The sequence below is a fragment of the Adelges cooleyi genome, unplaced genomic scaffold (assembly GCF_023614345.1).
Source record: "Adelges cooleyi isolate 19-005CV unplaced genomic scaffold, UGA_ACOO_1.1 ACOO_flye_CR_arks_rails_tigmint_CR_PRNA_1, whole genome shotgun sequence".
NCBI lineage: Eukaryota > Metazoa > Arthropoda > Insecta > Hemiptera > Adelgidae > Adelges > Adelges cooleyi.
In genome coordinates, this window is record NW_026095751.1 from 5,629,493 (window position 1) to 5,644,426 (window position 14,934).

General features: G+C 35.3%; 1 protein-coding gene across 1 annotated transcript in view; it reads left to right on the plus strand.

The window, feature by feature from the left end:
- The window catches only part of LOC126832951 (uncharacterized), a 107,418-nt gene extending 92,932 nt beyond the window's left edge, over positions 1-14,486 (plus strand). The window contains exons 8-13 of the mRNA XM_050564019.1: positions 345-588; positions 1,982-2,049; positions 6,398-6,478; positions 12,410-12,640; positions 12,877-13,098; positions 13,190-14,486. Coding sequence (XP_050419976.1) covers positions 345-588; positions 1,982-2,049; positions 6,398-6,478; positions 12,410-12,640; positions 12,877-13,098; positions 13,190-13,296 — 953 coding nt within the window. The 3' untranslated portion in view covers positions 13,297-14,486. The remainder of the gene's footprint in view (positions 1-344; positions 589-1,981; positions 2,050-6,397; positions 6,479-12,409; positions 12,641-12,876; positions 13,099-13,189) is intronic.
- The last annotated feature ends 448 nt before the right edge of the window (positions 14,487-14,934 follow it).

Sequence of the window (14,934 nt, forward strand, 5' to 3'; positions counted from 1 at the left end):
CGTCAAATATTTGTGCCCAATTTAAAAGGATTGAGTATACCGACTGTTTTTTTTTAGAAGTCAAACTTGTCTGTTGTCGGTACTCGTTTTTTTTCGACTTACACGACGCATATAACCGTTAGCTAGTTGGATCTTACCTATCAGTTATTCATTAATTTAATATATACGTTTTTTTAAATTATTCTAAATACTTTTTGCAAAAAAAAAACCCTTATACGCTTTTGATATTTTCCGAAATACCTTTGCAATCAGTGTTCCGTATAAATACATGGGCCGCCTACTATTTTGTTTTACTTTATGGATAATATTATTTATTTATGTGGTTTTTCCTTTGTTTTTTTTAGTCGAGAACAACCACCATCATCACGGCAGCAGTTCCGGTTGCCGGTATCCGTCGTGGCTGACCGAACACCACACTTGGCATTCGCTAAACCACGGTCACGTATATCATTTCTCGCCGAGGAACGGCACGCTACGGAAAAGCATACCCGGCGCCGGACCGGACCACGATATCCGCGCCGCTTGTCACAGGGTACTCAACGTCACCGACAACAAGGCGCTTATCGTCACACACTACACTATCGGATGGTGAGCTCTACACAATTATTATAATATATACATCTGTCCTCTTTTTTCCAGTCTTATTTAAAGTCACGATCGGCCGTGAACCCCCTTCGGATTTTCCCCCTCATTCTTTCTCAAGTTAAATGTCTTGTTATGAGCGACAAACGTGTCTGCCGCCTTGGGTTTAAAAAAAAAAAACATTTTATGTATTTCCTCTTACTTTTTTTTTTCTCCTTTTTCTTCTCGTAACCCCTTTGCACGGTCGTGTATGCATACATATACATTATGTTATATGTACGGTACACGCATTCCGCCGGAAAACATTCAGCCATGTCAGCGTGGCGGCGGCCGCGCTCTACTCCACCGTACGAGTAATCAACCCCCGGTATTTTGTTGTTTGTTTTTTTTTTATTATTATTATTATTCCCGTACTTAGACGCGCCGAAGAGGAAAAAAATTATATAAAGAGAGAATAACGGTTTTTTTTTTTATTATATTTATTTCTGTTAAAACATTTGGAAAGTTCGTCGTTCCGCCCGTCGACTACGAAAACATATTAAACAATGTATGTTGTTAATATATGTATATAATAATAATGGCTGCCTAGCGATATAAGGTTAACATTTTTACGATTTTGCACAGAGTTTTCGCTCGTATGTTGTCATTAATTTTCTCATTCGACATGCAAATCGCTTGTCGTTAATAATAAGACACAAACCCCATCGAAAACGATGTCAATATCACTTAAATTTCCCATTTGATGTAGCTTTTCATAAAACAAAATTAAAGCTAATTTTCGCCACTTGACATAGATATTTTTTTTATTTTCTCCTTCGATTACCAATCGGCTCTGGTCCCACTGACTTATCTGAAATAAGTTTCTACTCGGTATTACCAAACTGGCATGCATGTATTTTATTTTTGATCTGTTCAGCTCCTGCAAACTCGTTGTCCAGACAGCGCAATGACATATAAACATTTAAAAATGATTTAATATGTTTTGTCCATAATCAACTAAAGACATTTTTACTATATATTTTTTTTTTTATATATGGAGAGGTTATTCCTGTTTATAGCTCAGGTAATTTATGTTATTCTCAGTTTAATTAATGGCTAAAAAGTTTTGGTGTCAAGCCTAAACAGCGTCGTACTTAATTGATGGGTTAAATAGATAGAAGCGACCGCTTCAAAAATGTTGATGAGATTACGTTTTCCAAAGAATATTTTCAAAGTTGTAGGATTTGTGTAGTCAGTTTTAGACATACATTTTGATACGCTATATTGCCAACTAAGAATTCTCGCATCAAATGTATAAAATACAACACATTTATCCACTCAACCCGACCATTCAACTATTGTAGTAACCGATATATTTTCATTTACCGTACTGATAAAATGTTTATAAATTATTTTGCAGCCAAAGCGGATACGCGTGCATGGGGTTTTACCGTCGTGACAGTCAAGTTGTGGAAATCCAAGAGAGCGGTACGTATCCCGAGTGATTTAATTAAATTTCCAACGCATACACGTTGACGCGATGGTGTCGAGTATAAAATTGTTCGGCTGGCGCCTGTTTGTGCTGGCAACTCTTGCAGAATTTTCTCGGATCAACCGTCAAAGTAGTGTTGTTGTTTAATGTGGACCGACAGGTGTCAGACTGATATTGCATGACAAATATAAATGGCCGGAAAATTCGCCGACGTGCATAATTAAAATGTTTTACGCCGAACGTTTTGTCGACGGACTTGTGTCGCAGTAATACCGACCTAACGGTTTTCGGTACTGACAAAAGTTTTTCAGTTTGCCGTTCTGCTGCGCGCGCGATGACGTTTTACTAACTTTTCACTTAAGCGTAGGTCGATCGATATCGCCTAGAGACAAGGGCGAGATACGTACAATAACTTATTTTTCCTCCTTAAGAAAAAGAAGAGACGGCGGCGATGGGGCAACGTCGGCGAAAAAGCGCACAAGACCACCCAGCGCATAGAAGTGAAGTTATAAGTTTGGCGCTATAAAATCCATAACGGCCTCGACCGTATTGGCAACACGTATGGGGCCGGTTGTAAATATAAGAAAATTACTGTCGTTTCCTTCCGTCGGGCCTTAGACCTTTTTTATTGAGCCGACGATGTGAAATCCGAGGCGTAATTTAATTTACACCAAGTGTCGGTCGGCTTAAACATACATAAAAAAAGAAATCTACACCAAAAGGCTTCACGTGAAGCCTCATACGCGCCAAACTTTGATAAATTTAATGTTTGTCCTACAAATTAAAAAGTGTTTACTGCTCTTTATATATTTTTCCATACTACATTATTAATCCTCCGCTTTAGGTTAAAAATAGTGTACGAGTATTTTTTTTTTTGTTCGCGTTTATCTTTGTTAAACGTATAGTTTGAAAAAAAATGTCAACAACTCACTTTAAGTACTCGCAGCAAATATAGTCGATGTCAATCCGCGGTTTTTGGTATTCGAAATAAAACAGTCGACAAAAAAAAAAGAGGCGTAACTTTCATCCGCCGTCGTCATCAGTAACATAAAGGTTTCTTGTGTGTGTGTGTGTGTGTGTGTGAGAAAGAGACGCTATTGTTGCGTTTCCGAAGACAATATATAATACGACCAAAGTGGTGGTTTAATATCGAAATGCAATTTGTTGTTGTCGCCGGATTTTTGGAGAACGGCAAAGAAAAAATAACGCATTGCTCTGCAGCCAAGTATCCGCCCACTGAAATGGAATATCGAGTCGGTCCCCCAGCAAAGACGCCCCCGCACAGCCATCGCCCCCCCCCCCCCCCGCTGACATAATAATAGTTATATTTTCCTAAACGATTTCCTATGGACAACGTACGGAGGAGAGTATAATGTATATATGCGTGTGCGTTTAGAGCTTGTGTTTTAAGTGTTGTATATATGTGTTATGTATGTGAAACGTTTGAGTTTTTTTTCCAACGACTCTATATAATAGTGTCCGTTTCTTACGTTTTTGGGCGTTAACGCGGTCCGAGCCGTTAGTTTTGAACGGCGACTTTAAGGACCCTTTTTTCTCGATTTTATTATTTATCGTTATCCTTTTCGCTGAACACACTGCTCTTCTTGTTCTCATACCGAAACCTTTGCACGTTTTCCCGTCCGAAAGCTGTATAAAAGTTTATCATCAGCGTTTAGTTTCTGAAATATTATTGGTTCAATAATTTCCAAGGCCGATGCCGATTAAATCGGCGAAGGAATGATGCACAATGCTCGTGGTCCGGCGCTGGTGTCTGATGCGCGCTTGGATTATTATTATTTTGTTGTTTTACTGTATAACTACTATAGAATTAGTAAAATGTATTGTGCGTACACTTATTTTTTAACTTTAAAACAGGGCTTTCGCGATTTCAATGATGTATATACTTAATAAATCAATTTTAAATTAACAATATTCTGTATTATTGTGATTGAGGGCAGCACGCCAAATTTATTTATAGGACAAAAGACAAGTTAGGAGTCGTGAAAGTCGGCTGATAAAAGATATGATAGCTATGACAATTAAAGTCTTAAAAACATAAGCGTGCTTCGACTTTTTAGCTTCAGCTCTAAATTATTTGGACGTTTTTAATTTTTTAAACTGTTTTTTTTAATTTTATAGTCAATAGCGTGACGACCAGTGAACCGGATATTGTTTTCCAAAATATTACAACAGTCCAATTATTGTATGATTATGATTATTATATTCTACTTGCCTCGTATGTGTGACATTACAGGCCTATTACCGTTGCCGTCCTATCGCACACGGCGAACTTTATATTATGCGCGATTATATATGTATTTCCGCAGAGTTCCACCCTATAATGGTGTCCATTATCTTTCACGGTCGTTTATCTTGTCGCCGACCGTCCCTCCGTCATAATATAATATCGTACATCCGTCGCTTCAAGTACATCCGCATTATTATTGTTGTTACATATTATTATTATATGCTGTAAAATATGTTCGGTACTCGCACGCAATGTTATTACTTGTTGGAATTAATGTACGGTTGTGTCGTGACGGTCCGAATTTTTGTCAAGCACACATTATAATACCATCACCCTAAACCTCAGTTTGTACTTCGACACAATTTGTATTAATAAAAACAAAAATAGAAATCTGTCAGATCGGACCACTTGGGTGGCGGCGGTAACCGAAGAATATCATCAACGCTGTATTTTACTAGAGAATTATTATGATAACCCCGAGGTGGGTGGTTAGGTTCCGTGTGTTTGGCTACCGAATTACAACCACAAACCAGTGTAGAATTACCGTGCTCGGGTAATTATTATACTGCGATATTGAAAGTCCTGACCCGACGCCTCCGACAGAACCGCCACGGGCAAAGTGCACACGAAATAACTTCATTTTCCCAAACAACAATAATCTGTTAAAGCGCTATAATTTACTATATATCGAATCACTGTAATCAATTGTACACGGTACTTACTACATATAGTTTTGGTCCATTTTTTTTTTTTTATACGTCTTAAACTCTTCCACGGGTACGCGAGATGTAATTCATAACATGTCCGTGTGTGTATTCTATCGAAACGAATCGTGTTTTACACAAAACAAACAAATTCTACAGCGTTAAAATATTGGTTTTTTATTGCTTATTTTTGACATTAATTTGTCTTATGTCTGGGGGTCGAAAAAAAATTTGTGTAACGAAAAAAATGCAACGTTTTTTGGTGCACTTCCCATGGTGCTAGAAAGTTGAAATTTGTTGAATCATAGCTTCTTTATAATAGTCTCATGCAAAGTGTGAATTTAGTGGTTGAAGTTCATCCCACTTCATCCCTTTCAATAATTGTAATCTGTTGTTTCTCTAGATTCGAACGTTTCCATGTTGAACATTTACAAACAAAATTATATTTCGTACTTTTCCTATCATAAACCATTACTTACAATTACTTGTTGATAAACCTAAAGATCAGGACGTAAGATCATTATTATGTTTTCTGGTTTTCCATAAGACATATTAAGATTTTTAGAGAGTATAGCGTCCTCTCAATGATCTTATGTTTTTCTCAATAAGGAAAGATTCTATTTGTATTTTGTATATTTATGTACAATAATTTAGTATAAAATAGTTATAATAGGTTCAATCACGATTGACACTTCCTACATGCAACATTTATTACTGATTAACTTATGCTACTAGAATTTATCCAGTCTTGAGAGGGCTTAATGAACTTTACTCTGGCTCGAGGCGAGTTTTCAAAAAACACTTATCACTTGTTATTGTTGTTACATATACTATTTTCATGCGTTACTAATAAAAAAAAACATAATAACTGATTAAAAAAGAATTCGTTCATTTTCTTTTATTATTTTATTGTTCGTTGTAAAATTTTCAAAAATATTTTTACAAGATTAAATCAAGACTATCTAAGTTTTACTTTGACTATTTTCAATAAATTTATTTAAAAACTACTAGTCAAAGGATATTGAATTATACATATTTTCAGTAGTCTTATATAACTTTGGGCCTTAGGTTTTTTAAGACCACTTAAAGTCTTAATCTTCAGTTTGTTTATTAAACAAAGGTCTGTGTAGTGAAATTGTTTAGGAGTAAAATCAAAATTATTTTTTTTATTTGTACGCTCATGGTCAAAGTTCATTGGTTTTCTTTAGTATATCTTATTAAAAGTTAATGACAAATTTAAAAACAAACTGATAGGATAACAGGTTTCGTTGTATAAATAAAAAATTGTTTTTGAACAAAACTATAATTTCTATGTTTTTTGTTCTCTTTGCGCTTATCAAATATTATGTAAACGTTTCGTAATCTTCATATTTTGCTTTTGTTTTGTTGCAGAAAATCCTGTGGAGAACGCCGACGACGCCTGTCGGCCAGAAAACTTCCACTCGCAGCTGCTGACGTACAACACGTTAGTCCGTAAGTACCCGGTGTTTTTTCTACCCGTTTTGTCTTCTCTCATCCCCTCTCCCCTCCCAAAAAAAAAATAATAAAATAAAAAACACAACTTTCTCCACCACCGAACTTGTAGTCCTTTGCCAACGTTGTCGTGCCAGCGTCACGTCTCGTTACATGCTGTCGCTGTCGGACGGTTATTAATGGCAGAGCGATGATGAAAATGGGATAAACAAATTTATAAAAATCTATCATATTTAAAGTCTTATTTTAGCGTTTGGAAATTGAACTTCAAAAATCAAAATTCATTTAGGAAGTGTTCCAATTTCAACAACAAAAAAAAACGGTAACTTCGGAAACTAGTCGGCATGATCGATGTTTAGTAAAACAAGTTGTTTGCCAAATATTATCTAGATTTTGTTTAAAACAATTTTCCCCTCTGAGAACAATGATCAAGGGCATCAAAATATTCCTTAAAAAATTACCATACCAAACACAATAACTTAGAAAAAATTGTTTTAATCAAAGTAATGTAAACATGATATTATGTAGTATGCAACATAACCAGTCCATTTATAAATTAAATTCATATATTATCTTTTTTTTTTTGAAACTAAATAAAAACCTTTTTACTCTCTGAAAATTTAAAAATTAAATTTAAAAAAAATTAGCTTATTGATAAAGTAGTATAAGTAGTAAATAAGCAATGTATTTTTCTGAAACCAATTATTTTGATGTAGGTACTCGAATTGAAAATATAATGTCCTCCCCTGTATTTGGGTAAATAACTGTGACTATCTGACGTTAATTTTTATAAATCTTATTGGCATTTCTTTATTTAAAAGTGCATTTTGCTTTTGAAGTATAAAAAGACGGGAGAGGGCAAATTGTGTTATTAATCGCCTGAAGGTTTTGAATCGACTTTACTGACCACAGCTAGGCCTTTCTTGCAGGATCGTATATATTATTATTATTCCATATACAAACGCCAAAATTTATACCAGCGGCGTTCCCCATCCTTTCGTTCCCGGGTGGCAAGCACACTGAGAAATCCCCTAACCATTAATCTTCATATTTGCGCAAAAGTTTACTGCACCGCCGCGCGAGATTCCGTCGCGTTCAATCATATTATGATTGAAAAAGTTTTGTACTTTTTTTTTCCTTCTTTTTCAACGTCTAATTTTTCATATTTATTTTTTTTTATCATGCCAGCAGTAGTGTTAGACGAATTTTTTACCACACCGCCATCGACGGAAGAGGCTCGCTCGTACCACCGTCAACGTGTTAGCCCATGTTTTCAATAAATTTTAAAGTTTCTCCTTAAAACGTTGGTTGAATCCTCGTAATTGTACCGCAGACGTCCTAAATGTTTTCAAAGATTTTGTTTATTTTGAATTTTCTGGTTGTGTACACTAAATCACCGGATTTTTTTTTTTTCAACGCAACAGCTAACGTTATAAAATAATAATGCCTTTGTTTTCGGTAAACGCTTAAATAATGATATGACTTTACCATTTTACCGGCGAAACAATTTTTAACTTAACCCACCACCTTTCTTTCGCCGACGAAGGTCCTCGACAGATTTGCAAGTTTTTCAATATAGTAAAACTATATATAGAAGCGAAAACTTAACTTTTTAATATATATATATATATACATTTTTTGTGTTTCGACTAAAATTGTTTTAAACAATTACGTGTGGTTGTCTACATCAAAACTTTTGTTGCGAAAGTGATTTTAAGCGCACCAAGGCGTCATCTCGTGTCAAACTGTTTTTGTTGCATTATCGAAAACCTTTATTTTATAAGTCTTTAATGGGCATTACGGCCAAAAAAAAAAATAATAATTTTAATACCAACGAGGAGACGTCAGACGACGGACGGCAAGTCGATAAAAAGTATATCTTAAAGGTTTCTTTTTTTTTTTTTGTGGTTCGAACTAAATTACAAAAACGGTTATTGGAAGTCGATAACTTACCAAACTATAGTTTAACAAAAGTAATTAAATTAAAAACAAATTTATGGCGGCATCGTGTAAAACGGTATCGCGGTTACCTCGTACTTACGTAATACCGTGTATAAACCAAAATGTATAATATAGGTGCTATTAATTTATTAAAACAATGTATCTAACGTGTTAGTATAAGGGCTGTATCATTAACACTGCGGTCCCGACAGGTAGATTAGGACTTAAGTTAACCGCGCGTTGAAGAAACCTTTTAACAAGTCGTCCGTCTTGTTCCAAGTCTGCGCTATTATTTTTCGTTGTACCTAGTCGGCAACGGCCGTTAAAAAAATATATCCAAAGTAAATCATTTCCACGATACCTATTGGCCGAATTAAAGTAGTTGACCATGTGAAAATGATGTAAGTTTGATTATTTCGCCAGAACATGATTCGTCCCGCGCGTCCCATAAACACAATTTGCGAAAAGTTTCACAGAAAAAACGAGTCTGCCGGTTTTTTTTTCTTCCTGTAATCGAAAAATATAATTTTTTATTGTTATTCAACGTCATTCGCCTTGGCCCTTTCGTCTGTTTGGAAAATCGTAGTCTAATTTGTTTTTTTTTTGCGCCTATTAAGAACCAAGTAAAATGTCGGATGGTCTGCACATCTTAATCAAATGCATGTTTAGCGCTCATTATGTCGGTTTGGCCTTAACGACCTACGTTTTTTTAATTTTATTACAAAACCGTTATTAGGTATTATTATTATTGTTATCATTATTATAATAGTCGCCATTATTCTTATTATATTATAACGTTTGTTAACCGCGCAAAATACTGGCAGCGAGAAATTCATTAAAACCGACCCCGGCAAGATTTCCAAACGTTTTCTACAATGGCAGACGATAAATGTTAGTCGTCGCCCCGCACGTTTAAAATATTATAAATTGACGGCAGTTTTTTTCTAAAACCGACAGAACATATTAAATTATACGATTAATAATTTTTCACCAATAGCTGTACGTTTGATATTAAAAAGTTTTATTAAAAAAAATGTATGTATATTTATCCAACAAACAAACCGACTGCGATTTATTTTTTAATAAAATTAGTTTTTCGTTCATTTTGCACCTGACAAGTGCAGTTTTGATTTAGTCATTTACAAACCTAGCGATTAAATCATTCGGCGCATACTCAACCCCTGATTTAATTTTTTTTTTAATGTTAATTGTAATGTATATTATTAAGAACAATTTACTCAAATCGGTTAGGTCATGTTTGGAATGTCGGCGAATTGTTGAAATTATACCAGCAGCTGCAAACAACAAAGTCGAATGCGCGACTAAAACTATAGAGATTTAAGGGTTAAAGATTTTTAGAGTGTTTCAAGTACTCTGGCTGTAGTTCTTAAGTATGGTGCAATATTATATTGTGGATATACAAAAAATAAATGGCGTTCGAAATTCAATACAGTTTCTTTAAGTAGCTACAAACAGGAATTACATTTTGTCCTAACAAATAAAAGCTAAAAAGGAACTATCTTAAGCATTTTCCGGCTTCCGCGAACCAGCCTTAAATAATATTTGTTTTCTTCTGTCAAAAGGAAAGGGGACTGCACAAACATAATATTATTAATAAAATATTAAGTCCCTCCTGAGATATTCTTGTTTTTATTTCTTACAATAACGTTACATCGCTTTAATCTAAATCTCGATAAGCATATTATTTTATGTTACAAAAAAAATAGCAATTTAATATTATACTCCTTGTTGACATAGCAATTCAATTTGTATACCTATTGAAAATAATATAATGTATTTTTATTATTTTGGATTATCTACTAACACACCGGTAACAATGAAAATAAATATTGTTGGTGAATTTTTATTATCGTGGCCAAGAAAAAACATTACATTAAGCATCAATTACGTGTTTTATTTGTGATATTTTCATCGTGCATTATTTTTGTGTGTATAGATTTTTTAATTGTAAAAACTTTCCAACCGTAGTATTGCATGTTCGATATAGAAAAACATCTATAGACGGCTCAAACTGTCTGATCTGGTAACCCTAGAAATGTAGGTATACTTACGTTCTCACGTCAAATCCACACTAACAATTTCCCAGTTTTTTATTAGTTTATTTTTAAACCAACGCAGCGCTGTGAGACATGTGCTACTCGAGTTTTATATTATGGTATGAGTAACGACATAGGGATAAATGTTCGCTCAAATCTCCGACTGGTGTGTATTAGATATAAACTTTAATTCGGTTAGTCCATATTGGATACTTGAAACCGAATCGATAAACACAAAAGTATTTCTCCCGTTCGTTAGACGGCCACTTGAAATTCCGTTTTTGTTTTTTTAGAGAGTGAGGGAAGGGCGGACCCGGCTCGTTCCAGTCCGTTAGTCGAGGACGGTGATTCGTTTTTTCGCCAAGTGAAAAAACAAAAGCGAACCGATTATATTACTATGAGCAATAAAAGAGATATGCGGCGACACGCGATTCTCGATTTTGCCCGCGTTGTATAATAATAAAATAATACATCGTTACACTCTTTGCTGGTATTTTCTCTATGCTCGCACGTTCACCACTCGTACAGTGTACACGTCCACATAATACTATTATTATTATAGTTTAAATAAATAATTTATAAGCTCAAAAACGGGAGAGCGCGCGCCCGGGCTCACAAAACGACAAACGATAAAAACCGTCGCATAGACTCATTAAAACTTTTCAATAATAATACTATGATATGATATGATTATTAGTGCCGGCCGCAAACAACCCTGTGGATTATTGTTGGCCAGAGGCAATAACGCACGCAGTCTGTTCCCAAAGTTTCTGCCATTCCGGCACATTACGTTGGACCGCAAAAGTTTCATCGCTCTCCTCCGGCGGCGGCACTACACAATATGATACGTGTGCGGTCGCCCAGTCCGCTGGAGGAGGGCGAGAAAGGAGAAGGAAGCTGGTTTTATTGTCTATACACGCTAACCGTGTCTTGGCCGTGGTCGCCTCGCGTTGAAAAAAAAAAAAAAAAAGCTTGCTCCTTGTGGTCATAATGTATACTTGACGTTTGTCTCCTCGATTACATTGATAACGTGCTATATGTTACTATTGTTGTTGCCGCCCGACCACCGATCTCTTAAAAGATATTAGACTTCTTTAAATAATTTATTTCTCATCATTTTATAGTTGATCGTCAGCTCAAATTTTATATGTTTTTTTCACAAATATTACTTACTCCATTCCTTATGTGTTAAAAACCCTACGAACTTAAATGTTTTCAAATCTTAACGTATCTTAGCTCCTTAAATTGAGAAAAATTTTCTGTAAATTTTGACTGGTCGATAACCAATTTTGAGTAATTACTTTTGTTGTTATTAAAGTTTAAAATCTAGGACGGGAGGTGAAGTGCGGTCGAGTAACGCGCGCAGATAGAAATAACACTACACCCTTCCGCCGTCTTAAATTTTATACTTAAGTTACCGTCTGGTTTGGCCACTAAGAAAATTCTCATTTCCAGACAGAGCCCCTGCGCTGTGGTCAGGCCATCGAGTCCGTTGACTACATTTTTATGACATCAACAGCTGTGTCGATTTGCGATATTTACTAAACTTTTGCTAATCCGTCCGAGTACGGTCGGCTAACAAAAACTAAATCCAAAAAACACTTATGGTTTCTAGCCCGAGAAAAAGTTTGATATTTACCCAAAAACGCGTTGTTTGGTGTTATGCGTACCCAACAAAAAAACTTGATTTGGTCGCGCCTTTTTAAAAATAAAACTGTGCAAACAGTTAGCAAAAGTTTATTATTGCTTACTGTGGTTTTAATCTATTTCCGTTTCTGTCTTTTATTACCCCCGATGTGAAGTAGCTGTACCGGCGTACGGACTACGGTCACCTAAGTACCCCTGTCCACCTTCCTGCAACTCTCGGCAGATAACATATTCTTAAAAATTATGCAAACCGCGCTCGTTGACCTATTTTTCTGTCGTTTTGCAGCCCCTTCGCCAAAAGGTCGGGAATGCCCTTTCCTCGGCCGGTACGAGATAAGCGGAGGCCTTAACGCCGACGACGTGGGCAAAGCGCTGGCGGCAAGTCGACCTGGAAGCGAGAACGGCCAAGACAAACCTACGCCGTGCAATCCGCCCGGCAAACAGTACCTGACCATCGGATGCAACTCGCCCGATACCATGGAGTTCCTGTCGGAATGCGGTGCCAAAACGGTAGCCGGTAAGTAGTGGAAAACCACATGCAGTACATCTAGAAACCCCCCCCCCCCCCCCCCCGAGGCGAGAAGGCTTCGTGGTCCGTGTCCGGTTCGAAGGCATCGTCGTGTCCTCCGATAGAATCTCTGGCGACAAAAACAACTGGCGACTTTTAGATTGCTTCCGCCGTCGTTTCCTTTATTTTTACTGTTCGTAAACCCCGGACACGTTATTATAACAATATTAACTTGTATTGAACAGAGTACACGTGTTACGGACACTGGAAGAACGACGTCAGCGGCGTCAACTACGTGATATCCACACCGCAGGGACGGACCGCCCCGAATTCTCGAAGGTACTGTTTTATCATGTCTCAGGTGAATGGACCGCCAAAAAAGACACTGAACATCTTTTCGGTCATGGAGTCTTGCCATCCGCACACCATCAGCCGGTTACACTGGGCGTTCAACATAACCCACCAAGGTATGGAAACATTTTACACGGAACGCCTCCCCCTCTTTACTGTGGAAATGCTACATAAATTTATAATTCACCGTTTGCTTATTTTTCATAGGTCTATGCAGTTCCGACTCGAGCGGCGGTCTCGCTTTGAAATCAACAAGCTCACCGGTGTTGGTCACGGTAATCGTGGCTACTTTAGCCGCCATCATCAAAAGGTGATCGGCCATTTTTGCGGTCGGTCCAACTTAAGAAAACGCTGGCCGTACACGGTTGCGCGCATTATCTTGCCAAAAAGAACAAAACTTTTTTTTGAAAAAAAAATATACGGTAATTTTTGATAGGTATATAGCAACTGACGACCGGAATGTTTGTTTGTTTTTGTTTTTTTTTTATTATTATTATTATTATTATTATTAAATACCGACTATATTGTGATCGTATTTTTAAATTATTATTATTATTCTTTTCGTTGATCTAAATTTATTATTATTTTTTTTTTTTTTTTTCGAAATGCCTACTTTGTTTCCTTTTTTGACTTTATATATTATGTTTACGTTGAGTACCATATTATTATAAAATAATGTACATTGTATTATATTGTTTGTTTGATCGCGATGGTGCAGAAAATCGTTTGTTACGAAATTATAATATTGTAGATATTATACACACGAGTAGAAAATTTACTATTCGGTTATATGTATACATATTTATATTATAAATTCTATTATTATTTTTAATTTTTTTTTTTTCGTGTAAATATATCGTATTGTAAATTTTTCTATTACTTTGAAAGTATATTTTGCGATAACTAATATCATATATTATTTATTGTGTGGTGGACAACAACGTACACACTTGACTACATACAACTTCACGCCTGCTTACCAAATTATTGTATTGTGTACCTATTAATGATATTTTATTTCAATAAATTATAATAATGTCGAGGCGTTTAGCGTTAAAAACTTCTTGATAATATTATATTTAGTAAAAAAAAAACACAAATTGTTTACAGTAAGGGTCACTGTTGATTTTTTTTTTCTTTTCTAGAATTACTATTCATATTTTAAATAATATTATACTTATGCTTTGAATGTACATATATGCTCGTTATGATACCGACAAATGTGACTAAATGCGTGTCTTTACTGTACTTTTGTATGAACGAGCCGGATAACAGTCGGAAAGTGGGTGTTCTTGCGACAACCCACTGGATTGTTGTCGACTGTAATGAAAAATGTTTTAGATCGGCGTCGTGATTTTACTTAGTTTTATTTTTGAATATTTGGTACATTCGTCTAGACGCGTATGGTTATTTTTAAATAAAAAATATGTTTGTTATTGCCTATATTACAAAAAAAACAAAATTGAAAATGTTATATAAAATATATATAAATAATAATAAAAAAAAAAGTAATACACGACTTTATCTTAATAATATATTTGTGTATAGCTTTATTTTTATTAAAACAAATTATTGTTCGTTTTTAACAATTTTAAATTATTGTAATGTTAGCGAATTTTACTTTTTTTTTTATATATATATAAATGTATCATTATTATCATATGATATTGTAATACATAAAACCTATACTGAACCAAATAAAATGGTGACAAATTGTGCAAAACCAATAATATTTGTGTGTTTAGTTTTTTTTTATTTTGCACATTTCAAGTGTGCGGTCTGGGCCAGACGAAAGAGTGCAAACTGCAATATAAATCTAATCGAGGTTATACTCCATCAAAATTTAGGTTTGTTTTTCTTTAAAAATTAATTTTCAGCCGCTTATAAGCGCTTATTCAACTCAATGCGTGAATATTCCCATTCCACCTCTCACCAATTCAAATTTACAATAA